This window comes from Chiroxiphia lanceolata, chromosome 1, assembly GCF_009829145.1.
Source record: "Chiroxiphia lanceolata isolate bChiLan1 chromosome 1, bChiLan1.pri, whole genome shotgun sequence".
Lineage (NCBI taxonomy): Eukaryota > Metazoa > Chordata > Aves > Passeriformes > Pipridae > Chiroxiphia > Chiroxiphia lanceolata.
The window spans coordinates 54,654,065-54,680,193 of record NC_045637.1 but is presented as its reverse complement, the minus strand read 5'-3'; the positions used below and the strand labels follow the sequence as shown (position 1 = coordinate 54,680,193).

Sequence of the window (26,129 nt, the reverse complement as noted above, 5' to 3'; positions counted from 1 at the left end):
CAAAATTACTTAATTCCTTTTAGAGGCACATTGTCCTGTAACAGCAACATGGGAAAAAGAAAGAAATATAGCAAGGGCCCTTTAATTAAGCCACTCTGATCTTCTTGCTTTTGAATTATTCAAGAGGGAGCCTTAGGCTTGAGGCAAAGTTCCTTTGGTGCATTTATTTCTGTGCCAGTAACAGTATAAAAAGAAATTAAAAATTTGGAGGAAAGTTCATAGAATTGATTTAAAAATACCACTAATTGTCCAAAATAATAATGTCTTTATTTTAGCTGTGTGATTTTTTTCTTTTAGTATGCTCTTGATTACTTTGCTCCCATTATGTTATTTTCTGCTCCCCTTTGCTTAGTGTTGCATGCCGTGTTTTGTAAAAATATTTAAGTGAGATAAGGCCTTTTGATACAAAGAAGTAAACAGTTTCTGCTAGACTGTGCTGACTCCTGAAGATCTGAATCTGAAAGGCAGGATATCATATTTATCCCAAAGATTGGTCTGAAGACTGGACAAGTTCTGCATTTCTTAGTAGAAGTTTTTTTACAGTAAGTTTTTGTTTAAAACATGAAGTTGCAAAATCCTTAAATAATAAGTAACTGAAGCAGTCTTTAGGGGTAGCTTTCAAAAGATTATCTTCTGCAGGGTGCACAGCTCTGAGTGTGTTTTAAGTGATTGATTTGTAAATATTTCTTAATAAAATAACACAGTGGGAAAAGCAGTATTCTTCTGGATGATGGCTTCAGTGCTTTTCTCATGTAGTTTTAGCTTTGCCTCACTGCATCACTCGGGCCGTACCATCCCGAAACTTGTGTGTCTGTCTAGGTGAGTCATGTGTGTGTAGTCGTGTAGAATTATTTGAAGATTTTAATCTAGCAGCCTTCCTGATAACCTGTGCAACAGAATAAAATGGTACCAAGAGAAAAATTCCTTGAATTTACTGAACTTGGCAGAGCATTTATTGGAGAGAAGTGTAGACCAGCCTGAATGCTATAGTGAGCTTGGGAATTCAGAGATTTTATGTGGGGAGGCAAAGCAGACTGGCAGAACCAAGTAGCAACCATGGCTGCTTGCTGTTTGGAGACCCAAACTAAACCATTTAAAGAGGAATATTTATCTGAGGGATTGACAAGGACAGGGAGCTAAGGCATTGTGCTAAGGGAAGACAGCTGTATGCGGTGGCAATACTTCGTATGCTGCTCTGAGTTGCTTTGTGTAAAGCCTGCAAAGAAGGCACTAGGAAGACTCCTTTGGGAAGCTTGGTTGCATGGAAAACAGAGGCATTCTTTTGCCTTTGCCCTGAAGAGGGAACAAACCCCTTTGTTTTGTTGTTATTTATCTATTTGCATCTCAGAGAAAGAGGCTAGAAACTTGATTTTAAGCCCTAGAAAGAACAGGCATTTGTTTTAAAGATATTGCATTCCACGATACTTTGGTTGATTTAAGCTAAAAGAGAGTTCTGTGGTTGGGATTTTTTTTTGCTTTCTCTTAGGACAAAGCAAACTTGGAGTTGGGACAAGAATGTTCTAATGAGCAATTGTATTTATTTTTCCTTTTCGGCATACCAAGATTTCTTGATGTGAGCCTTAAGACCAACACTTGCTTTAAATCAGAAAATTCTCATGAAGCCAAATCTCTTTATGAACTGGTGTCTTCTAATCAATTCACATCAGTCAGTCTATTATATCATACTACATGTAACAAGCCCCCATATATGTATTTTATTCAGACACATACACTTGCATAGGTAAATGTAAGATATCACTATCCTCATAAAAAGGATAAAAAGGAAAGATTATAAGGTAATGTTTGAAAACACGATGGTGTTAAGTGAAGAAAGTGAGTTATAGGATTTGTTTTTTAAAAAATCTTTGACTTCTATGGTAGCATGTAATAGTAAAAAAAAAAAGAAAAATAAAGTTCAACATGATTTATTAAGTCTTTTCATGTCTGTACAGGAGAATCGTGTCACAGTAGAAATATTTTAAATGGCTCAGAGGTAAAAATAAAGAGATAATATGTTTTCTAGGCAATACACGTTTAGAAATAAAAACATTCAGTAAGTTAGTTTTGCCCTTCTGTTTGCCCTTGTGTTTAATTTCTTATAAACCTATACAGAAAGTGAAGGGGTTCTTGTACCTTAGCTTGATGCAGAAAGCTGGGGACAGTTTGTGTAAATCCCTTTAAAGTAATTTTAAAGCAGCTTTTAATGTGACAAGTGTTTAAGTGAATTATGTTGATAGACAGGTTTCATTAATTAAAGTGATGTCATTTGGTGCCTTAAACAGTTGTCCTGATTGGAGGCAGTGTAATTGAAGGTCAACACGTGGTCAGCTTTACTTTGAAAGTAACCACTGTGCTCGTTTTAAAAGGCTGATGTCAGTCCTTTTCACATTTGAGTGTGTTAGTGAGCAAAGGAGGGGTGTTTATTGCAATTTCTTGCCCTGACAATGGTGCTTACTATGTTCAGAGCCAAGGCACTTTGCTAGGGACTTTCCAGTGAAGAGTCTGATTGCCAGAGACATTTGGCCTCATGGTGTCACCTTCAGCAGAAATGCTGAAATCTGTCCTTACCCGAAACTCTAAAAAAACAAACCCAAACTGCAAAATAGTTGCAAAAAGCGTACCTCTGAACACTTCATGGTGGATTTTCTTTCCTACTTGGGCCCACTTTTTGCCACCAGTGGCTGAAGGAGGGGAAGAGAGGGAATGTGCCTGCTCCTTCCAGGGCTCTCCCAGTGGCCAGGAATGGATGGCACCCATCTGCCCTCAGCATGGTTCTATGGTCAAGGGAGCAGGTAAAACAGGATGGATGTTGTGTTCAGGACACTTTCTGCTGTAAAGATGAAACTCAAGAGGTTTGTAATCTGCCCACAGATATTACTTCTGCCTGGGTGTAGGGCAGCAACCTGCTGAGGGGAGATAACCAGCAAGATAACTGGGCAACCCCACCACTATCCTCTATTGTCTTACATGCCTACCACAATAAAATGATTATTAATATTCTTAACCACTCTGACAGATAAAGATAACCTCTCTTTGAGGTTAATTTGGCAGCTATCTAGGGCTTTTAATGAAGGTGCTGCAAGCAGAGTGGTTTCTTGGCAGCTCCCTGCTGGTGTCACGCAGAGTTTGAGGGAACTGAGTGCCCCCCCACCTTCCCTTCCCCTCCCAGGTTCCATTTGAAGTTGTCTTTCTCATGGGACACTGAGGTATAGTTAAAGATACTGGCAAAAAGTCTTTTAGAATCACTTACATTGGGGCTTTTTGACAGGAGAGTGATGTTTTAAGCTATCTTTGCTGGCAGAACAATCTGTAATCTTTAACACTCATAAGTTTTACACTAGACTATTTGTAGATGTGATGGTGCATCCTAAATTCAATTCAGAGCTGTCAACAAACTCCAGTTGAGGCCCTTTGCCAGTGTCTTAGGTTTAGCCTTTTATCTATTGCTATCAACTTCTTCTACATGAAGTTGACGTTAAACTGGCATTCATCTTGCTGAAGGTAGCAATGATTGAAATAGACTTATATATTTGCATTTCTAGTTACTTGTACTTTGCTCTAAAGTCTTGTTTATTTTAAAAATAACTGCCCTGAATTTCAGCCTTCAAAAGTGATTTTATAATGAAAAATGTCAGTACAGAAAAGAGTTGCCCAAGGGTAACAATTGTTCTTTGACTACATGCAGGAGAGTGCTCTACCACGATCACCCTTTTGATAACCTTACTCTCCATGGACTGTCACTACAGTATTAATTACCTTCCAGAGATTTAATTCCTTTTATATTTCTGCTTTGGAAGGCATTGGTAAACGTATCATATAAAAGCATCTATTTCAATAGACATATAGTAGATGCCTCTGCAAGTGCCAGGGTTTTTAAAGTTAGCTTTGAAGTTGAAGAACTGATCTGGGAATTCCTGCCTGACTTGTAGAGATATATCTTTCATGATGTGTAACTGAGAACAGGTAAATAATTATCTATGGTGCAGGTCCTTAGAGTACTTGGCACAAAATAGTTTAATTATTTTAAGAGCTGTGTTTGAAAACAAGGCAGTCATGCAGCAATTGACTGGAGAACTAGGAAAATTACTTGCTCCCTTTCATTTTCTCTTTTTTCCTTCAGATAAAAAGATTTTGATGAAGAGGCGGCTGGTAGCTGGGTTGTGGTGTATGGGGATTTTTTTATTGTTGTTTTTTGGGTTTTTTTCCTTTAACTATTTTTTGCCGAGGACACATCCCTTTTACTGAAGAACATACTTGTTTCTACAAGGTTTCTTCTTAGATAAGAATGTTAAGACTTATCTGATGTGGTTGAAATAACCTAAAGTGCAAAATTATTTCATGTTAATTAAAACCAAGGTAATAAGAGTTGGAAGATTCTTCAAATACTTTAAACTATGTATATGTTTTCCAATGCATCTTTTTCTGAGTGTGCAATTGAATTTATTTCCAAAAGAATGCTCAGCATTTGAAAGTACAAGTAGCTTTTTCTTGAAAATATGACAAACTGTTCTTGCTTTTGCCATCAGAGATTGGTCCAGGTGCAGGGCTTTGCATCCTTCTACAAGTGGCATATTTTGAAATAAGCAAGATAACTGTTAGAAAGAACAGCCAAACTCAAGAGAAGGGGAAGAAATGTTCTTGTATTTAGTTTATTAGCAAACAATCTCTCTTACTTTATATTTTGGCTTCTCGTCTTGTGTTGAGGTCTGTGTTGTTCATCCCTTTTAGAAGCAAGGACTCTTGCTGTCCCCTCGAAGGAGTCATGATGTTAAAAAGCCAGTGTATATTAAGATTAGAGCAAGAGGTCAGCCTTTGGATTATACTAGAATCTTCACAATCTCTTAATTAGAAATAATAAAGTTTACATTTCATATCTATTTGTATGAGTTCAGGACCTAAGATTTCAAGAAAACTACGTATTACTACAAGATGCATAATAATTCAGTACAATTTTCCACTCTGAATTTTCATATGGAGACTAAGATCTTTTTAACAGATAGAAGTGCAAATGGACTAACAGATCAGGGACATGATGGAAAAATATGCTGTGATTTGGTCAGCTGTGGCTCTGATCCAGAATTTTTTTATTTTCCTGATCAGAAAAGATTCCTGACCAGATCAGCGGGCTTTACATTGACCTCAGATGCACTGGCAAAATAAAATTAATAATTCCTAATGTCACAAGAATGAGAGAATATATGCAAACATGGACTGCAAGGCTGTGACAGAGCCCCTACAGCACTACAGTGTAGACTCAGTGCAGTCTGGGATACGTGAAGTGGCCTAGAATACTTGAAAGGTTGGTGGTTTACTCCTGTTGCTACCATTGGCAAGAAATGTGTGGAGCCAAAGCAAAGCAGCAAAGTTGTCTATCCCTCGAGCCTCTGAGCAGTCAGGGCAGTAGAAACATCATCTGCAGTCCCTACAGGTGGTTAATCCCACCTATAATACAGGGTGTATGTCACAGCCATTGACTCCAGGTAGTTCGGTTTCTAGTAATTACCATACTGGAGACAATTTCCAAGAATGGAGTGTGCATAGAGGAAATGGACAAAAAAAGGGCACCAGCACTACAGACAGTGAGAACTGAGGAGAAAATAATGCCTTTTAAATTCTGATTCATTGGGTATCTGTTCTGCTTGAATAAGCAAGGATATATATTTGAATCAAAATTACAATATTTAATTTTTAATCAAGTAATCAATAAACTGTGGGTTAATTTTGTTCGTACCTATCTTAGAGTGGCATGTGTTTTAAGTACTATTAACAGTTATATACCTGATTCACTTGATAAGACTATTGCAATGTAGATTCAGTAGCTATAAATTGTAAGAGAAAAGCGTTAAGCATGCTTGCCTAGAAGAGGAAGAGAAGGAATTTTTCTGTAGGCCTTTTTCATGCAATCAGAGTTTAAGACCTGATTTCCCTGACAAAGGCACTAACAAATAAGGAGTATGGCATACATGAAGGAATAGAATAGCTTTCCATACACTGACGTCTAATGAAAGATAAATGAGACTGGTTAGAAGTTACTCGATTTATTCATTGGGAGTGAAGTTTAAAAGCGTTCTATGTTTAGTAATGCTGTCTATTCGGTTAGGCAGCTGGAAATCTGGTTTTTTGGATGCGAATAAAAAAGTCATGCTTCAGGACAAAACATGAAAGCAAATTATTATTATGCCTACTGAGAGAAGTTTTCGCATTTACATAAAAATAAACAAGCTTCCCACACACACATACACTTTAAAGATCTGTATGTGAACAGTAAATTGCTGCCAAGGAAAGTGCATGTTTTTATTTTAGTTGATATATTTTAATTGGATTTTAAGTGGCTCATGAATAAACTGCCTGACATTAATATATTGTCTCTCAGTAAGTGTGCAAACATCTGAGCTCCTTAGTGATGAGATTGATGGGCATTATTAAAAAACTGATAAAACCTCTCTTCTGCACTCTTCTCCCCTTCCTTTTCTATGTGTGACTGTGATTTCTAATTTGAGAGTAATTTCCCACCATCTTCTGTTGCCTTTTGATAAAATAGTTTTCTCATTTATGCTGTTTGAAAATTTCACTATTTTCTACTGTTTTTCCGGAGATGCTCTGTTTTTTTTCAAGCAGTACCCTGGATGTAATGACTACTTTATATCCTTGTGTGGAGTGTTGGGGAGAAGGGAAGAAAGAAGGGCATCTGTCCTGCTCTCATTCTCCACTGCGTATGCCAAGCATCCTGGTACAAACCCAACTCTTCTCTCTTTTCTGCTGAACAGAAGTGGTAGTCCCACTAAGAAGGTGCCCTCCAGCCCTAAGGAGGCCTGAGGAGCATGTCAGACAACCATACAAAGTGGCATTACAGGGGTACAGCACCATACAAAGTGGCATTACAGGGGTACAGCTCTTTGCTATCTAGGTCTAAGTTATTTAATAATGTGAAGGGTGGTTCCACAGCTTAATGGGCTGTTAGCTAAATAACTACAGGTAGCCCTGTGAATATGCACAGCCACTCCCCTTCTCTTTTAATTATCCAGTTTTATCATGTTTCCCCATCTACACCTCTACTCTGCTTTTGAAGCCAGTTTTCTTACCCAGATGCCTCCATCTCATCCCTCACGCTGCTGCTTCTGCAGGAAATGCAGGTGCATGTGTGGACAGATGAGAGCTGCCGAATGTGCACAGAGCTGTTGCCTTTTTCGGAAGCAGAAAACTTTAGAAAACAGTTGCTGCTGACAGGCTACCTAGTGGTTTTGCTAAATGTTGGAGGGGTTGACATTTCATGTGGAAGAATGGGAAAAATATAAATGGTAGCTTTTTCCCGTGCTCATGAATAATCCCATTGATGTTCCACTGAATAGTCAAAGAACAGGAGCTAGCAAATTCAGATTACTGCATATTTATATTATTAATTCCTCCATTATTCTGCTAAGAAACAACAGAGCACAGTTTCTCTGAAACTAAGAGAGAATGCAGAATTGGTTTTCACTTAATTGGCTCTTTTGAAACAAGCCTCTTTGAGAAGCAGGATGTTGTTAGTCCACTGTGTAAAGACAGTGTAACAATACACCTAACACAGAATCCAGAAACAGCTGTATGCAGGGGGCTGTATTAGAGGGGTGAAAATAGCATAGTAGTTTTCAAGAAGAAATGAGGATTTATACAAACACAGCTTTGCCAAGAAGTCTGCACTAGCACATAAAATTAGTCAGTCATTGAAAAATTAATGTCAAAATGTCCAGTGGAAATAATCATTGTCTCACAAAAACATAGGTTGACTTTCATTTGAAGTCTGTTTTGATAGCCAGGGTCTTCATTCTGTACTTAGAAAGCTAATAAAGAGTAAGAATAGTGTTCACTGAGCATGAAAAATACAGGATTGGACTTAAAAATTGAAATGTAGTCAGTAACATATACTGGAGTTTGCTTTCCATTTCTTAACACCAGTGTAAGTTTTAAATACTTTCAGGAGTGTTTGTAACTGTGTTAAGTATTTGTAAGACTCGTTTACCTGAAGATGGTATCATATGAATGTAACAGAGTACAAATTGTCTTCACCTTTAATTGTTTCTGTTGTTGGAAAAGGTTCAAGTTTATAAGTGAGACAGTTCTGTGAAGTGTTAGTCTTGCAGTTGCCGTCTGTTGAAATTTTATCAAGATTCTCATTACTGCTTCAATTCAGTCTAATAGTGTGGAAACGTAGCTAAGACTCTTCAAATAGCTGTGAAGTGTAAGATTTTAAGAAAAAAAAGAGAGTCATGGTGCTCAGTACCTCAAGGCAATTAGTACCTGAAGGAAACAGTGTCAGGACAGATATTCTGTTCAGAAGAAAATAGTGGGAGTCTTTTACTGTGCAACAGCTTCATCCTCAACATTGTTGAATTGCTCATGTTTTGATTTGAGTTTCTAAAAACAACTACAGCATACAAAACAGCACTGCAGCATTTCCCAAACACAGTCTACCCACATGACAAGAGTCTTTCAGTTTTACTTCCATGCTGACTTAAGTTTTGACTCAGGAGGGCATTTGTAAACACATCTTAGTCCATTCCTATTTGACATTTCAGCATATATATAAATAATTTGCTCAAGCCTTTAATCCTCAGAGTTTGCAAAGCAGAGGGAGGTTAAAGTGGTGATGATTATATGATACACACAAGTGGACATTTCTTTAAGGATCAAGATCTTATGCAAAGCACTGTTTTCAATTCTTACATAATCTGATTCCCATTTGCAGTTTTGGCTTTAATTTCAGCAGCTACATGGTAGTCTTCTTTTTACAGTCCTGAAAGAGAGAACCACCAAGGACACTATTTCATCAGATTGTATCTGTTATTGCTAAATGCAAAACCTTTGCTACTGCATTTGGGGTTTTATATTAGAAAGGAAAACCAGTAAAGCAAGAATGTATTTATTAAGTCATTTTATGGGGAGGATCACTTAAACCATTAAATTTAGAACTTATGTAAGTAGATAACTGTGTAGTTCTTCTCTTGTCCACCTCAAAGCGATGAAAAACAAGATTAAAACAACAGATATCATCACAAAAGGAAGGGCTTACAGACTGCTGGAGAACATGTAAATACTGATGTAGGTGCACTACCAATTTGCTTCAATTTCCACAAAACTTATTTTGTGCATTAATAGCTAACTCTGCTCCCATCCCTTTTGTCTTATCACAGTCTTACCTCGGTAGTATTACCTTAAAATTCTGTATCAGAGGGATCAGCTAGTCCTTGACCCACTGCAGTTACAAGTGGCAGAGCCAGGGGCAAATCTCTGCCTGAAAAGTTTGAGAGAGCAGCTCTGAACTGCTGGGAAGCAGGTGGACTAGCTCCAGGTGTTGTGAAAGCCTGTGCTCAAGTCATGGGTACTATGCATAGGGGTGGTTTTAGCAAGCAGAAACATCTTACAAACTCATGACAAACACTTATTCCTCTGAACAGCCCATTCCTTAGTGTTATTCTGGATAATAAAGCAAAGCAAAATGCTTGATTGATGTGGTGGGGGGAAACAGTTTTCCCCCTGCAGTTATAAAATGGTAAAACCCCAGGGGGTGGTGACCCTTGAAGTTTTGAGGTTTTACCCAATGAGCGCTTCTGCAAAATATAAACATATCACAAGCAGAACGGAAGAGAAGGTTAGTTGTAGTTGTTGTAGAAGAAGTAGCCATGTTGTAAGGCCACAAGGAAGGGGCTCGGAGTCCCTTGGGGCCTCTGGCCCCCCAGCCCCCGGCTGGGGGGGCTAGGGGGACTTGGAACAGCATAAGGCTGAGCTAAGTACCTGTAGCTGAAAGCTAAAGAAGTTTTCTCCACTGTGAGTGAGCAGAGACAGAGCAGCAGCAGAGTCCAGAGATTGTGGCTAAGAGCCAAGAGATAACTGAAGAAGCAGCAACAAACATGCAGCCAAGGAAGACACAGAGCTGTCCGAGAGAAAGAGAACCAGCAGCAGAGAGAGCAGACCTAAGCTCTACAGACAGAGTTTTTGGGGTAAGAACTGAACCAAAGGACCCCAGACTCCTTGGAGACCCCTCACTTCCTAGAAGGGAGGGGTAAAGTGCAACATGCACTGCAGAAAAGAGCTGAAAGCTCAGGCATCTTGGAAAGCTGGACCGGGACGATTAAAGGAATGCAGAGGGGGTGACCTTGGCCCCCCCTCGCCGCTGCTACCAAGCTGGCAGCCTGAGACAGAGCACAGGAGCTCTGGTAGAACTCTTGAGGCAAAGGCTTTCAACTGAAAGCTGCCCAAGATGTTCTGACTCAGGGGTGAATCCCCTGAGGAAGGGACGTTCATGGGGGTCTTATGCCCCATGATATGACGTGGTGACGCGAGTTTTGTCCCTGCTATGCAGTCCACAGAAGAGGAGACCCTCGCTTGAAGACGACGGGCCGAGGGGCTTGGATACCCCCTCGTGTGTACTGGCAGAGATCCAGATACAGATGCTGCATGAGAGGAAGAGAGCCTGCTGCCTTAGAGACTGCTGCTCTGAAAGTGGAAAAGATCATTTCCTTCTTCCCTCCTGGACTTCTATTTGGAGGGGAGAAGAGATTTGATCCATTGTAAATACTTTTATGTCATGGTAGGAATAGTTAAGATTGTATATAATGTATTGTAGTATTTATTTGTACAGTCATTGTAATATATTCCCTTTCCCCCATTTGAGTCTTGTGTGGTGTCTGGAAAACCATCTCACACTGGGTTGAGATGTGAGAGGGGGTTTGGACTAGGGAATTGGATTTTGGGATTCTCAAACCATGACAGTTGAGTTTTACAAAGATGCAGGTATTGTCTTGGTAAGAGTTCTCTTGTAAGGCATATAGCTCCTTGAAAGTTCATTTCAATGCGAAAAAGCATATATATGAAAAAAACCCCTAAACATAAATACTAGTTTATCTTCATGGGGATAAAATCTTTCAGAAAATAACCTTGACTTGGAAAGGCATCTCAACCTGAGTTGCATTTTTTGAACGTGTTGCAGTACCAAACTGTAAAGGATGAGGCAAATATCTAGTAGAGTTGCATGTTCAATCATTTGTTCATTAAAGTAATTTCTTGTTGCTTAAGAAAAAGTACATCTTTTAAGTCTATGTTAATACTCCAAGGCTTTCAAAACACTTAACAAGTCTGGCATTTGCAGGCTGGTAATATGTTTTGCATAATATCAATAGCCTCTCTTTGTGGCCCATGGGAAAAAGAAATCCTTTTCTTCTTTGTGGTGCATTCATACAGTCCCTCTGTCCAAGATGTTTGCAAGTGGAAACACTTTTTGTCTTTTGAAATCTTAATTCCAGCAGCCCCGGTGTTTTGATGAAGCTTCCAGTATATATCTAGCCTAAAAGGTTTTACAAAACTTACCTGCATTTTAGTGGGCGAGTCAGTTGTATTTTTTGTAATTTTATGGAGGCCGTGCTGGAATATATTCAAGCAAATGCAAGAAATACTGTTTGATCTCTTCAGATGGTTAAATTGTGATTCCTGTTAGTGCTGCTTTGGCTTGGTGCACCCTGTTTCCTAGTCAACTGAGGATGAAGTTGGAGGAGCTGGCAAGGCTATGATATTTACATAATGCCTTTTTTTCCTGTGAACCCTGAATGTGGATGGAAACAGCCTCTAATCTTCTTAGTGATCTAAGCAAAGATTGAATGCTTTGGGTCAAGCTGGGGTTTTGGATAGGCTCAGTTAGGAAAAAAAAAATTAAAAAATCCCAGCTCTTCACAATTATTGGAAATGGAAATATTTACAGACTGAGCTAGTTAATGTTAATGTTTCACTAGTTGATAGTATTTTTGTTATTTCACTAGTTTGCAAAGACCATATAATCTGTTTTGAGACATACTTTTTGAGACTTCTTGGAAACAGAACAAACAGCCCTTGTGTTAAGCTCTGGGCACTGTTTGCGTTCATTCCCCTTAGGGTAGTTTTAAGTTGTATCATGAGGGATGAAAAGGCAAGTGTCAGAATAAGCAGCATACAGAGGCTTCCTTTCCTCGATGAACTCAAAATGACTGGAAAAGACTGCAGACCTGATTTTAATCCTTCTTGCACCAGAACTGCTATGACATGGTAAGAGGAGGAGTTTATTAGGTGGCTGTCCTTTCACATCTCAGTTATTAAAACATTCTGAGTGGAATTTTTGTGTGTGTTACAGTAACATAGCTTTTGAAACACTACTACCATAAAATTAAAGACTTTAAATCTTTTTTAAAGTGGACAAATATCCTGAACTCAGGCTAGAAGTGACATTTCATGCTTGATTTGCCTTGCCTGCCTAGATTTTGTGGTATTTTTTCATGCAGAAGTTATAGCTTGTCAGGCCTTCTGAACAACATGAAACTACAATATATTACAATGAAAGGGGGGAAAATCAGTCTGTCTTATTTACATTTTCCTTTTTCTTCAGGCTTACCTTCCCCAATCAAAAAAATTCATGTTAAGTTGCTTGACTTAATATTACCATGAGGAGTTGTATTATGTAATGCATCTTCCCATAATATAAGATCACTCAGAGTTAGATTTTTCAGAACATGAAAGGTAGTAGGAGCTGCTGGCCCTCTTTTAATACCTGCAGCGTAACGTTTGCAAATCAAATGGTCAGCTTTTTATGTGGTTGCTTTTGTAACTAATTTCAGCAACAGGCTTTTTTTTTTTTGCTTTACTTTGTGTTCAATAATAGAATCAAGATTATATCCATCCCCTGCTTGAACTTGTCCCACTGCACTTCAATAACTTTCTCAATATTTGATGCAAATTGTTTCTAATTAACATGCTTCTGAATAAAGAAAAAAAGCATTCTTAAAAGCCTGTGTTCAATCTGTATAATAATAAAATTTATTCTCAGCTATGAAGACTTATACCATTTTATGACCTTTTTTGAAATTGCTTTTGCTATTATTATTATTATTATTGTAAGTGGTGTATTTTAGAATTAAACCCTTTTATCTGTACAATAATTAATAACCAGAAATAGCCTACTGAAAACATAGTAAGGCAGGTAAGGACATAATTCATTACTGAGAAAAAGGAACACAAATTAACCATACTCATAATTTTTTCTTTTAAATATTCTAATATTTTCATTAAGTTAAGGGAAATATTTAATAGATTCTCTCTTTGTGGTATGTGTTGTCACTGTTGCACACATTGAAGGTGCATCTTTTTTGGTTTTTCTCCCTTTATGCACAAAGGAGTTGATCTGATTTGTTAAAAAGGAAAAAAAAAAAAGAAAAAAAATTTAAAAAGGGGAGGAGAAAAACGAAGACAAGAAAGAAAAAAAAGGAAAGGGTGATTTTGTTTGGTTGGTTTTTCTGTCTACTATGTCCATGCAATTATCCAGAAATAAATTTGAAGACTGTAAGAAAATTTTGCCCATCCATTATAAAACAACATAAAATTTGAAAGGAAGGCAATTTCTTGAACACCTGCCTTGCATTCCCTACATATAAGGAAAGTATATAGGAAGGAATGAAACTATACACTCACATATATAAACTTTCCTTATATATATTCTTTTTTACAACTAAAAGAAGAGATAGAGAGAGAGAGAGGGGTACATACAGTAATCAGAACAGGACATTGCGGGAGTCCAAATTGTGCTTGTAAAAATTTATCAAAGGAATTGGCCAAATCTGACCACTGAACTCTGCACTGCTATTCTAATGGGAAGACATAAAAGACAGCAAGGGACCTATGACCTCAGAAAGCAACTTGTCAGTGAGATTGAACCAATCTAAGTCTGGCTGTACTCAAACACAATTGTTCAGCCCTTCCTCCCTTTTCCCACCCCAGCAGTGCATTCTCCTTGCTCCTTTTTGCCTGCACTACTACAAGTGTATCTCTGCCATGGAGAATAATTGTCTCCTGCTCCATTTCCTTCACATTGTTAATTTTTGTCCAAATGAGTAATCCTTTCTGAATTAGGGCACGAACTCTGGTGCCCGCATAAGGGCATCGGTGGATGCTTACAGCTAGAGGCCACAGGACCTCACCTTTTAGTGGCAATATGGATTTAAGTCAAATGGAAAGCAATATGGAAAAACAGCCTGGGCTTTACATGCATCGTGCCCTTTGTAACCACAGTGTTCACTGTAATAACAGGAGAGATTTAGACAAGTATGCCACTAGGCTAATTAAGGGCTCTTCTGCTAAAGAGGCTTTTGTCTCAAGCTTTAGTTCTGGAGATTTGAATGTAGCCACCCTCAGGTTTTGGCTTGTTCTTGGTTTTAGCTCTATAGCTATACCTACAGCTATATATATAATAAATAGCTACTATAAAACTGCAGTAACAAGACAAATTTTAGGACCTTGGTAAAGATTTTCTTTTATTTTAATATATAGACCAGTATGATATATGATATGGATACTCTAGTTTTGGTTTTGGGTTGTTGTTGGTTTTTTTTAAGGTGTTTAGGGAACAAATTATTTTATTTATTTTATTCTAACTATTTCCAGCTGAGATTTCCATGTTGAAACTTGCAGGTGATGGATTTGACTTAGGGAAAAAAGATATTACAACTATTAGTATCTGTGCTGAGCTATTCTACAGTAGTAGAAGCTGGATGTTCCTGAAGCAGAATGTTACTAATAACATTCGGGTTCTCTGTTTGAAATACAATGGCCGATCTCAGTGAAACTCTTGTCGGAAATGGGAACTGCATGATTTACTCTAAAAGCAATTCTGGACTGATTGCTTATCAGTAATAGTGCATGATTATTAGTGATTTCAGTAGGCTTTCAGAATTTTACAGGTTTAGCAGGTTTGGAGGGGTTTTTTTGGTAATGAAAAGGCAATGTCTTGGTTTTCAGAGTTTTCCAGAATGTGATCAACCAGTCCCCTTACTATCCCTACAGAGCTCTTCTCATAAAATAAATAAGAATGAAGGTCTAGAAAATACATCCCAATTTCTGACTAAACTGAAATGTCTCTTGGATGCTTGTGCCCTTGATATTCTGTTGCATTCACTTTCATGTTTTCTCATGCTCTGTAGCATTAATGAAAGCAGTGGGGCGTTGTTTTGATATTGTTATTTATTTGTCTCCCTAGCTGTGTGCTGCCCACCTGCCAACCCGATCAGAGGCTCCGAACCACTATCAAGCAGTATGTCGGGCTCTGTTTGCTGAAACAATGGAGCTGTACACTTTCTTGGCCAAAATTAAAAGTGCAAAAGAGGTAAGCAGTCTGTGAAGATTATCTGCTTTTGAGCTCATCCCTGTGTGAATTCAGCTTACAAAATCACTTCAGTACCCAGCTAGCAAGGAATGCCAGATGCTTGAAGAAATGATCTGTAGTGTTTAGGGAGAGCAGTTCTTCAGCTGAGATTTTCTTTTTCCTTTTGGCCTTTAACCATTTACAGATGTCTTGTAGAATTTGTTATGGATTGGGACTAGTCTATTTGGGAGTAAAACAGAAGATTTTCTTGGAGATTAACACATTGCATACATGTACCCATTCCTACATGCATGTATGCAATGTATTTGAGTCTAAAAGCTTCTCTGGTGTTTCAGGGATGTTGTGAAGTGTCAGAGCTTTGCTTGTTCTTCCTCAGCTCCTTCTCACGAGGGAATTCTCTTTGCTTGAGAATTGTCTGAAATTCTTCTTGCTCGTATTTTGTCCTCAGTCAGCAACTTCTCTTCTGCTGTATGATTGGGTTGTTGTCTGTCACATTGGTTTCACTGCAGAGCCAACTTTAAAAATAGAAAAATTTTCGCCTGCAGGTCACAATGCTTATGTTCACTGCCTGTTTGGCTGTTATTGTTGGCTGAAAGGCCATTCTGTGAACCACTGCAATTAGATGGTCTGGCTGAAGAGTGACTTTAAAGATGATATTTAATGCAGGTAGTTTCAGATCTGAGCTGCAGAATGGCCCTGTGAACAATTGTAGTTACACAGTGCTGGTGCTGGTAACGGTGGAAAGCTGGTGGGTGAGGGGGAGAGCAGGAAGAGAAACATGCTTCTTAAAGCTGATTTCTTCACCAAAGCCAACTTGTCAAGTAACAGCGCTTTCATAATTTCCTTTAATAAATCCCTGAAGGATTTTCTTTTCTAAGTCAAGATCTACAGTACCTTTGAAAAGCAGGATAAGATTTTACAGGCTGACCTAAAAATTTTGCTGCTGAAAGAGGCAGAGCTGTTCCACCCACGCACACATGCTCCCACTGTTTTCCTTCTTCTGGATCTAGGGAACAAACCCAGCAAATATCAAGCAAAACAAAAAAAAAAGAGGAGTTATTCCTTGTCAGGTTAATGAGCTAGATCAGCTCATCAAAGGGTCAGATGAGCCTAAGAGCAGCACAAGAGAGCTTTTATTCTCACACTGATGGTGGAAGATGCAAACCAGTCAGAGGCGTAAGGGGCTGGTGCTCCTTCTTTCCTGGGTGAGATGCATCATCCAAGAGGGAGAATCCTTCAGAGATTTTTTTTTTTGCTGCACGGGGTCAAGTTTCATCTCCAAATCTCCTCCAGTCCTACTCAAATGGAAAGCAGTTTTTAAACTGAAGCAGTGTCATACCAGGATAATTTCGACAGTGTCAGCATGGCTAAAGAGCCATTTGTTTTCTGAAGTGCCTGTGTTACAGGACTTCTTCATCCAGTGCCCCTGATACAGGGAACAGTCAAGATACAGTGGCTCCATGCTAAATCTGAATTTTGTCTCTTGAACCTTGACATCATTAATTTCACATCTTGGCTTCTAACTACCTGTATATTAATTGAGGGACCTGTGCTGGAAGTACCTCATTTAGCAGCTATTGCAAGTCAATGTTGAAGCTCAAAGATAAGACCCTTTGGAGTTCCTCTTTCTGCTGAGAGAGGAATTATGTTTCCAGAAGTTCTTGAACATCTCAGCCACAGTGAGCAGTAATAAGGCATCTCTGTTGTCAATGTCCAAGTAAAATATTGTGAGTTATAACCATTTAAAATCAAGTCTTAACAATAATTTTTTAAAAGTATTAAAAAAAAAGTAGGACATTTTGAATTTGCAAATTATTTAATCACCTTATAATTGAGCATAAAAACCCAACAACATCTGATCACAGCATAGAGCATACTATGAGTTAATCCCAAATGAAAGAAAACATTTGCTTCTCACAGGCTATTAGGCATTGATTCAAAGCACATTTAGGTCAAAGGAAGTAATCCTTGTAGATGGAATTTTGGCCCTACTGAATCAGTAAGAGTTATATTGCTGCACTTTACCAGGGCCAGAATTTTGACCTTTTGATTTCGTTTTACTCTGGATCAGCCCCTCAGCACACCAGAAATTAAGAAGAAAATTATCTTGGAAGCAGCTTTTGGAATCTGAATACTTTGGGTTTATGATGTGCTTGATCCTTGGTTGTAGCTTTTATCCAACTATAGATTTGGGAGGTATTTAATTTTGAAAATAATGTAGTGTCCAAAATTAAAAATCAAGTATAAAGGAAATATGACGTGGAATGCTGTAAATCTTATTATACCATTTTAAAATGGCCTCTATAGTTTATACTTGAGGCAAGCAGGGATCATATGATCACACTAGGTTTGTGCCAGTAAAAGCTGTGGTATTGTTTATGTACTCTTCTGTCTCGCAAATACATAGCAGAATCTTAAGTCACAAGGAGTACAGTTAAATGCTCTTTGAGTAAAAAAGATCTTTCTTTGTTTTTTTATTGTCATATGAGTATTTAGTATAAAGGAGATAAACGCAGAATACTTCAGTGAGGACACTTTGTTTTCATGACTTTGTGGTGATTGCATTGGCAGATAACTGTGGGGAAAAAACAAGTTACATACATCAACTCCAATTAAAAAACCCCAAACTTATACTGTGTAATATTGTGGTTTTGACACTAAAGATGTCAGGAATTTTGTACTGTTAGTTTATTTTAAAAAGTAACAGCTTTATTTGGAGATCCTGCTTTAGAATCCCTCAGATCTAGACACAGTTGCGGATGTGAGATTGACATGAAATTAAAAACACCAAAAGGGGGGGAGATATCCTCTAAAATTACTTAAAATAGCTTTTCTATGGATAAAAATTACTTTGAAATTACTTGGATTCCTTCTAGGGCCATGGAATGGCATCTGGGTATCTGTTTCTCAAGAATGTGAGGTTCGTGGTTTTTTGCTCAGTAAACACTTAAACAACCACCTTCGCTGTAGTGGAAGAGGGAGAATTTTTATCTGCAGAAATTCACTTGCTTGGAGAGAACCAAATCTGACCTACCTGATGCTACAGGTTTAGAAGGAAAATAAACTGTCCAAGAGGCAGAAAAAAAATACTGCTGTGATGCTGTAGTCAATTTTCCCCTCAAAAAACGTGTCAGTATCTTGAAAGTTGCAGGATTTCATGAGGGATAGATCAGGAGGTAGGAGGGGTGGGTCTATAGGGTCATAATATGTTTTATTACTAATATATATACTGAGGAGTCACATGCTCCCCAGTATATCATGTGAACGTCACCATTATATTGGTTATATTGCAAATGGAGCGTAGTTTCAGTAAGAATTTTACTGGCATGCGTTTGGGTGAGTGTATTAATCAGAAATGATGAAGCAATGAGTGACCTGTTCAGGTCATCTCAGTGGATGTCAAATAGAATGTTTAAGGCACTTTGTCACATAATTGATGCCATGTGGTTATTTCCAGTCTGATTCCCTGTGTATGAAAGGTCAGCAGTAAAGCTGACTTGAAGACATGGAGATGGTATTTTCATTCTTAAAGAGAATGAAACATTTAGTGTAGTGGATGCACAGGACAGCCCAGAGTTGAGAAAGATGTGATACTACTATTGCAAGAGTTTAAAAAACTAAACAATTAAACATTAGGGTAACTAGTAAAAATATTTCTGTGCAATAGCAGCAGCAATTCCATTGAGGTTGAAATTTGGTTAATTAATTTGATCTAATATCTTTTTGCAAGGTGAAATTTTTCTTGCAAGTTTACTGGGGTGTTTTTTCAGCTTACTGGCAGCATCTGTGTGCTGCTTAGGCTCTGTGAAAGGTCCCCTTATTGGAGACCCACCCTGGGTACCATTCTGATGTCATCCAGAAGTGGTCTTTTGATGGGCCAAGACCACCTAAGTCTGTGTCCTGTTGTTTAAGCGTTTACAGATGATGAGTAAAAGATGGAGTACAGCTTGTTTTTCATCTCAAGAAGTGAGCTTTCAAAACTGCAGTAGGAAAATTCTGCAGAAAGGGGATTTCCCCCCTTTCTTAGAATTTTTTTTTAAATTGTTTTGGGGAAAAATGGTCCACAAGGTAGAGGAAAGGCACATATGTGTGGCAAGGGGCAAGACAGTAACTGCTAAAAATGGACCTGTGTAAAAGAAAAGATTCATCTTTTTCAGGATCATCCAGAAGTCATTGAGATAACCTTTGCTGGCACCTAGCCATGGAAAGAACTGTAGGCACAAGTAAATTATGTCCATGAGATAAAGCAAATGTTCCTGCTGTGAAGTATCTGAAGGTCACACACGTTGCTCAGAAATGGCATCAGTTGTGACTGAGAGAGGCAGGGAGAGACTATATAAGCAAAGGAATGCAGAAATTGCTTCTCTGGATCATACAAGGGACTCACCTGTGATGCTGTCCACATTAAGGACCTGCTTTGTTGATATGTTGATGGGATATCTGCCCTAGTCCTCCTTCAGCTCCCCGTTACTGCCCGGTTTTGCCTTTTTCTGGAGTTAATGTTCCATATGCACTTAATGGCTGAGTGAACCAGCAATGTGCCCTTGCTGCAAAGGAGCCTTCTGGTGTCCGGGGCTGTATTAGGAGGAGTGTTGCCTGCAGGCCAAAGGAGATGATCCTTCCCTTCTACTCAGCACTGGGGAGGCCACAGCTATAGTGCTGCATCCAGTTCTGGGCTCCCCAGTGCAAGGGAGACGTTGACATACTGGAGAGTCCACTGAAGGGCTAGGAAGATGATGAAGGACTCAAACAGCTCTCCTGTGGGGAAAGGCTGAGAGATCCAGAACTGTTCAGTCTGGAAATGAGAAGGCTCAGGGGGATCTCATCATTGTCTACAAATACTAGAAGGGAGGATGCTGCCCAGTGACAAGACCAGAGGCACTGGACACACAGTGAGACACAGGAGGGTCCTTCTGAACATCAGGAAATACTTTTTTTGCTGTGAGGGTGGCACAGCTGTGCCGAGCACTGGCACAGGTTGTCCAGGGAGATTGTGGAGTCTCCATTCTTGGAGATATTTAAAAGCTGAACAGACATGATGCTGGCCTTGTGTGGCCCTGCTTGAGCAGGGGGGCTGGACCAGCTGAATCCAGAGGTGCCTTCCAACCTCAAACACTTTGTGACTCTGTGACTGGTACCAGTATCTCAGAAATATTTAGAGATTGATGTACACCCTAAACCATCAAGATTAATATTCCTTCCAGACTAATTAAGACTTTGTATATTTTTATAATTGCCTACATCTCTGATTGCAGGGAAAGTCCATGCTTATCAAAAACTCATCCATAATTTCATTATCCACAGTGTGCCTTGTAATTAAGTTTTTGGTAGAACACAGAGAAAGCTCCCAATCTGTCATCTTTGTACTGTTCTTTTAAAACATTTCTGTCTTTTCTGATGTAAAAACATAATTCTTTCACTCTACCTGGATATATTTCAATCTGATCTGTATGAAATGTAAACATACAAATCTAATTAAGTACATGCATAGAAATTAAATTTTTCCATTCATTTTTCCTAGTTTCATGTCATGCAAAGATTCAATTGGAAAACAGTTAATGAAAAAAGTCAGGTGTTACTTTCCATTTAACCTGGCTATACTGCTGTATTATTTGTACAAAATATGATAATAGATATAGTTAATAGGTACCTAAATAATGTTAATGGCTAACTTATTTTGGAAATACAGTCATTAGCCAAGTTACTCTTAAAAGTCTTGTGACTGTGAAAGCTGTCAAATGCCTTGCTGCTTGGATTTTCAGAAAGCACAGCTGGAGAAAGAAATGGATTCACAAACTTTTCTGCTCACAACTTCACTTTCGTCTACACTTCCAGGCCTCCAGTGACTCCACTCTTGCAACTGTACTGTTGTCAGGCTTGCGGCCGCATTGTGATCTCTTTGATCCCTCAGTTTAGGAGATTTATAATACAGGAAAATGTTGCCGGTTAGTGTTTGGTGGGGGAAGATTTGGGTTTATTTTCTTAAGTGGTGCAGGCACTGTCACTCAATCAGTGTTCCATGCAGTTGGTTTGGGTTTTTTTCCTCCTGTTAAACAGCATATTTATGTTGAGCAGCATGGGGACTATTGCCCTCTCCAGAACTGAGCAAAGTGCATCAACCCATACCACTATATGTGAAACTTTTGTCTGATATCAACTCAAGAGGTTTTCAGGGACTGATTTAACTGATCCTATTCCCATGTTTGAATCACATGGGATTTGGGTCTTTTCAAAGAACCAGAGTAATGCTGCTGGCCAAGCCCTTGGAATTTAAACCCAATTTGAATAGCTGAAGATATGTAAAAGCAGGTTTTCCCCATGTGCATATTATATATTTTTAAATTGAGCCTAAATGTGCAAGAATATTTTATTAGCTTCACAGATAGTGAGTAAGAATCAATTCAATTAGTGAAAAAATCATTCCTAATTAAGAGTATAAACTGGAAACTGCAGTAGCCCGTGTTCTGCAATTGGTGAAAGACAAAGTTCAGATCTGAATTCCCTAGAATACCATATTCATTGAAGCATTGTGCTTTAGAGAGCATTTTATGGAAACAAGTCTTTGACACTGTGCTGACAAGTGTCTTATATAAACTCCCATCTGTCACTGAGCACAGAAGAGTGCATCTCAAATGTGGGCCACGCAGCAGCAGCAAATCAAGTGCCTGCTTTTAATAGTGCAGCAAGAGGTTTGAAGACATTTGATATTTTTATTACTAGCTTTTGTCACAAAATGCAGTCTTTTAAAAAAATGGCCAAATGCCATAACGGTTTAAAAAAAAAGGGTAAGCTCTTGAAACACATTTTGTACACTTCTAACCCTTATTTCCTGAACAAACACTCAGGCTGAATCAGGTCTGTGGTATGGATCTGAGGTTCTGGGATCATTTAGATTATTTAGAATAACCATTTTAAGATGTTACTACTTTCGGAAATGGAAATTCTTTTAGGGCATGTATTTATTTTGCTGTAATAGCTTTTCTTAAGGCATTGTCCCAAGGGTAAGTACAAGTGGCTACAGCAGCTGAGGTTAGTCGCAGGTTTTGGATCACAGCTGTGTTATGATAAAGGGTCTATTGTATTTTAAATGTGTTGGTTTCTATTATTTACAATGAAACAGAGGCAGAAACCCACTGATGATGGCTGGAGGTGCTGGAGGGAAATCCTAATGTTCCATTTAGTGTAGGAGTTTAAACATAATCATTTGTCACAGTGAATTTATTCCTTCCTAAGCAGTACCTGGCAGATGTGGAAGAGTTAAAGAAGCCATCCTAAGAACTACATGCAAGGATAGAGCACTTGCTGATTTATTTTCTCCCAAGTCTACCAAAGCTTTGTAACTTCTATAATGATGGAAATTCCTTTATTTTATGCTCTTCTCCCACTGATTGCATAGTGGGCTGCACTTAGGGATCTGAGCCAGGTGCCAGGAAGGGGATTGAACCACCCCTGTGAAATGGGTGTCTGCCGATACAAGGGCAGCAGACAGAGCACTAAGCATGAGAATGGGGCATAATAGAAGCCTGGCTTTGGCAGTAGCCTGTGCTTGTACCAATTCATTTGTACTATAAACTGCACTTTGAGAGATCTCCTGGCTGGCAGGTTTTGCTCTTGCAGCTCTCCAGTGCATGGTAGCCAGCATCACTTACACCTGTGCTTTCTCGAGTAGAAACTCCCCCTCTAGCTATGTTCCAGAGAAACTAATTAGATGGTTGCCTTATTTAGAAGATCTTTTAGCTGCTCATGGGTTTTTTTTCCCCTCTTCTTATTTTCTGTTGTTAAGAAAAACAGGTTGTAATCTTTTTAGCTTCATGGAATATTTATGTCAGTCAAACACATTAGCCTTTGGGCATAAAGCAACCCAGAAAACTGTATGGTAAGGGAACATGGTTGCTGAGATGGGTAATTGTCACCAATCGTGTTGAACAGTTGAAGTATAGCTTAAGCAGCTGGAATACGTTATTTTTTTAAAAATTAATGTGTACCTTGCAGTATGAAAAGGAGCAGCAAATCTGACATTTGTGAGCTCATTTACTAAAGTTACCTTTTGGTTACAAAGAGGAAAAGGAGAAAGTATCAGAACAATTTTATGTTTTGCAGATTATCAATAAATGTTAGCAGTTTGCTAGAAAGCAAGTAATTTACAGTTCACAGATACTGTATTTGAAATTATTATTGCAACTGTGTGATACAGAAAAGAAGAAACCCTGGATAGCAACATACATATAAGCAAGGCCTTTATTTGTTCTTTCCATTTTTCTTTTTTTTTTCCCTTGGAAAGGGCAATTGCCTGTAAGTGTCAGACTGACTGCTGACCACAGCGCCAGGACAACACAAGTTTCCATGAAAACATTCTTTCCCAATTGGGTATCCTGTTGTGATACTGCAAGTCAAGCCAAAATGTTCCCACATTGTCCTGTGATCTGTCTGCTTCTGTTAGTGTAGGTGATTTATGGTTTTGAGAGTCTTCATGTAAATTATATATTTTATTTATATAGGGTAATGGTAGTATTTCTTCCTTGATGTGAAATCGATTGTGTTGCTTATTAAATAAGACAATAAAGAACCCATCTGGTCTCTTTCCAAAACCTCTGTGGTAGCTGACTCACATTTGCTGTCTCTGTAGCCAGGTTTGGGAAATACTTGTGCTGTTAAATGTGCAAGTTAAGCACTCTTCCCATGCTTCCATTTCTTACACTGAAGTGTTGGCAGTTTGGAAATTGGAAGTTTTACTCCCAGGAAAAAAAAAGTTTTAAAAAATGTTTGCTTTTATTTTTTCTTGAAAACTTAGAAGCTGAATTGAGACTGATTATTCAGTACCATTAGAGGAAGAGCTTGAGTGCTTAAAAGTAAGAAATATACTTTTGATAAATATGTCTGTCAGACCTCTGATCTGTTGCTTTAGTCTCATAAAATAAAGAAGTAGTTAGCAGAGGACTTAACTATCCATTTTGAATATACTAGTGAGTATGTAGAAAAAAGATCAAATTAAACATTGTTAAAGATTTTTTGAAAAACCCTCTGTGAAAGTAAAGTAGATCATTGAGAATTTGTTTGTACTGCTCATTCCAGAACATTTCAATACAGAAATAAACAGAAATAAAATAACATTATGAATATGCAGGAGTTAATGCATTAAAAATAATTTACGTAAACCCACAGCCTTCCAAATTTTTTTCTTGCATTGATCTGTATGCAAGCTTGCCTGTTTTTTGGTGTGTTCTAACTTTTAATCATTTTTCACATTCTTATTTGTATGAAAGCTTCTTTTTGCCCCTTTACACACAATCTTCTCCATATTTTCATGATCTGATCTTGTCCATAAATAACAGTTTTCATCTTTGAAAGATGTTTCTCTTACTTACATGATTTTATTATTGATATTTCAGAATCTATACCCGTGTTATACAGACTAATTAATTACAATATATATACAAGTCTGTTCAGTGTAAAGGATTTCTCGTAGATTATTTCTCCTCACAACTAATATTCTGGGAATTTCTCCTTCTGCAAAAAATGAAGTCTTGAATTCAACAAATAACAATCATTTTGGTATGAATGGGATCCTTACCTTTCTGTGTTGTAGCTTAACAGACCTGCCAGGTGGTTGTTTGCTTTTTTTCTGTGCATAGCTAAATTTTAGGGATTAAAGTTTCCATGTATAGTTTTTCCTCCAGCATGTTAGTACCTGAAGTACTTTCATACTCAAAACTTAACATTTTTTGCCCAGTATTTAAGGTACACTTTTCAAGGAAGAGAAATACATTCAAATAGTGTTTCAAGTTACTTTTACAGTATTACTATTCAAGTCATAAAACATTCAGTAGAATACCCAAACAACCTGATACAAGAGATGTCAAAAATCAGGCTGAAATTTTACTTGAAAGTAACGCCGTCATTCATTCATTGACTCCTTTTCGTTGGCAGAACCTGAAGAAGATTCAAGAAATGGACAAAGAGGGAAGTGATGAATCCAGTACAGATCTTGATGACTTAAAAAATGCTGACTGGGTAAGACAACAATTAAATAGTGATTCAGCATCATTACTAGTAATTTATATTTCTTTATAAAGCTTACTTAAGGTGTCATTACCTCCACTCTCATGAAATCCCACTTGAAACATTGTGTCCAGCTCTGGGTTCCCCAACATAAGAAGGACATGGACCTGTTGGAGTGAGTTTTGAGGAGGGCCATGAAGATAATCAGGGGGCTGGAGCACCTCTCCTGTGGAGACAGGCTGAGAGAGTTGGGGTTTTCAGCTTGGAGAAGAGAAGACTCCAGGAGACCTTACAACACCCTTCCAGTACCTAAAGAGGGCCTGCAAGAGAGCTGGAGAGGGACTTTTTAACAAGGGCCTGTAGTGATAGGAAAAGAGGAATAGCTTTAAACTGAAAGAGAGTAGATTTAGATAAGATATTAGGAAGAAATTCTTTACAATGAGGGTGATGGAGCACAGGAACAGATTTGAGCAATCTGATCTAGTGGAAAGTGTCCCTGCCCAATGCAGGGGGGTTGAAACTAGATGAGCTTTAGGATCCCTTCCAACCCAAACCATTGTATGGTACTATGTTAAAATCAGTCTCTGTTCTTTTTACCGTATGAATTAATAGTAACTCATGACAAATAAGAACCAAATGAGTCTCAACTTTCATTTCCTGACAGATGAAACAATAGAAGTATCGAAGCAATACATTTCCTTTAGGCTGCTTTCATGGAGAAGCTTTTGCAGTTTAAAGAGACTGGATATTTAGACGGGAATCATGCTGACTCACCTTCAGAGGGGCAGCCAGGGAGTAGACAGAGCTGAGTTTCTCCAATGATGAAAGAAAAAGGTTACAGGGAAACTCTTAACCAGGAAGTAGCTTGTTTTATTTCCTAGTTTCTATTCTTGCCAGTTCATAGATGAATATTATGAGGTTCTTTAAAGGACTTGATTTCAATTTCCCAGTCTTCTATCCACCACTTTTTATTTTT

General features: G+C 38.3%; 1 protein-coding gene across 1 annotated transcript in view; it reads left to right on the top strand.

Annotated features, from left to right (window-relative positions):
- SPIRE1 (spire type actin nucleation factor 1) overlaps nt 1-26,129 on the top strand; it is a 128,114-nt gene that overhangs the window by 65,419 nt on the left and 36,566 nt on the right. The window contains 2 exon segments of the mRNA XM_032713387.1: nt 15,029-15,154; nt 25,082-25,165. Of these exon segments, the coding sequence (XP_032569278.1) occupies nt 15,029-15,154; nt 25,082-25,165 (210 nt within the window).